The sequence below is a fragment of the Opisthorchis viverrini genome, assembly GCF_000715545.1.
Source record: "Opisthorchis viverrini unplaced genomic scaffold opera_v5_2067, whole genome shotgun sequence".
Lineage (NCBI taxonomy): Eukaryota > Metazoa > Platyhelminthes > Trematoda > Opisthorchiida > Opisthorchiidae > Opisthorchis > Opisthorchis viverrini.
Window position 1 is genome coordinate 1 of NW_008754141.1, and position 1,747 is coordinate 1,747.

The following is a 1,747-nucleotide window of genomic DNA, read 5'->3' on the forward strand; positions in this document are numbered from 1 at the left end:
TTCAACCCTCGGACGATCGAGTATAGATGATAGACTTGTGATCGTTGGCGACCTGGAAAAGGATGTATGTCATCAGGCCCTTCTGTTAACCGAGAGTCGGATGTGTAGTGCTGACAACGACCATGATTACTGTTGGCTTCTACAAGTTCGAAAGTATCATAACATGATGTTTAGCATGAACCGACTGTTAGGCAGTAGCTTAAGGTCAGTTTAGACAGGCCCGCCTGTCAGGACTACTAAGTCAGACAGCATCTCAGACACTTGAAACATGCTGAACAACTTTGATCACTTTTAGGTGATTGCGAGAAATTTAGAAATCGCAGTCGCATCAGTCTCGTTTAAACAGTCTTCCTTCATTCCTAGCGTAAATGTATGGCAAGTTCACAGCAAGGAGAACAGGCACTGGACTCGAGTTTCATTCTTATTAGAGACCACCAGAGGTAAATATCCTTGGTCAAGAGCGAAGCTTAATTTCGGTACTCCCTCTCTTTGGTGTGGGTCCATTAGAATGATTGCACCAAAACAGAAGAGCTGTTCAAACGAGAGTGAAGCGAATGCAAAACCGATCTACCCATACGGACGCTTACTACAAGTTCACCACGTTCTCAGCCTATCACACACATGGAAATATCCTATTGCTAGGGGGGGTAGTGAATTGAAATGTCAAACAGCAACCCATCTAAGAGGATCAAAGTTGCCCATAAAGAACCACAAACACAGGAGGTAATCCGAGATGAAGAATGCATCAAACACAGTAGCAGGTAAGTAACTGGGAGGGAGTTGGAAGCACTTACAGAAGTCCTCCGAGAGTTTCATGGCATTCATCTGGTCGGTTAGGCTGTTTCGATCGGCTTTGAGCGATTCGATTTGGCTGCATGTTCTCGCTAAAGCCTCTCGAGCAGCTTCATTCCCAGTAGGTGAACTGGCAGAAACCGCGCTTTCTCCACGAATCGCAGCCAGAATCTCATCGTTCGATTTACTAAGTAGTTCAAACATCGGTAAATCTTGTTCGAAGCGTTTGGCCAACATCTTGTCCGTTTCAGCCGCCTGTAATACGCAAGTAACGGTAGAATGAACGATGGCAACAACGGTGGAAAGCACCACAAACTAGATATTCTTGATACCATATTCTGGTTTAAAAGTGAGAAGAGTGTAGCTTGAAATTTCCGCCTTAGATATACTTCCGGCAATTGACCTGGACTGCCTATATAACGTATGCAAGTGGAGTCGGCAGTGCTAGGAAACCTTAACGAGGCCAAACCACCTGTCCATTACTTCACGAACACTGAATAAATAAAAATTTACACAGATAGAGAATACATTACAAGAGTTGTGTGTAAGTGATAGGGGGTCCAAACAGCCAACCTTGGCGGTGCACTGGGATGTGGGAGTCTGGAAAGTCAAAACGTTGTGGTTGAATCGATAAACGTGGAAGCCGCGAGCAAAAATAACGAGGCATCATTGAGGGCAAAAGCAGTGTGACAAAACTGGCACTTGACGGCTGCACAACAATGTCACTGCAGTTGGATAAAAACCTGTGTGGAAAGGGACGACGAAACCGCGAAGCGCCTTGTGCTAGCCTAAAGCAGTCTAGACCTTCAGACATTGATTTAGACAATCTGGGTAGAAACTTAAAATGGTTGTTCAAAAAAGATCAGCGACAGGGTGGACAGAATGTTGCTCAGAGCGAAGACTAGTCGGTCCACAGAGTCCCGAAACGGCACACAATTCCGGTGCTTCAAGTTCT

General features: G+C 45.3%; 1 protein-coding gene across 1 annotated transcript; it reads right to left on the reverse strand.

The window, feature by feature from the left end:
• Positions 1 to 663: 663 nt before the first annotated feature.
• Positions 664 to 1,029, reverse strand: T265_12211 (hypothetical protein; the record flags this gene model as incomplete). Its single annotated transcript, XM_009179362.1, has 1 exon — positions 664 to 1,029. One exon carries the CDS (start codon positions 1,027 to 1,029, stop codon positions 664 to 666), a length of 366 nt encoding a protein of 121 aa, XP_009177626.1.
• Positions 1,030 to 1,747: the final 718 nt, after the last annotated feature.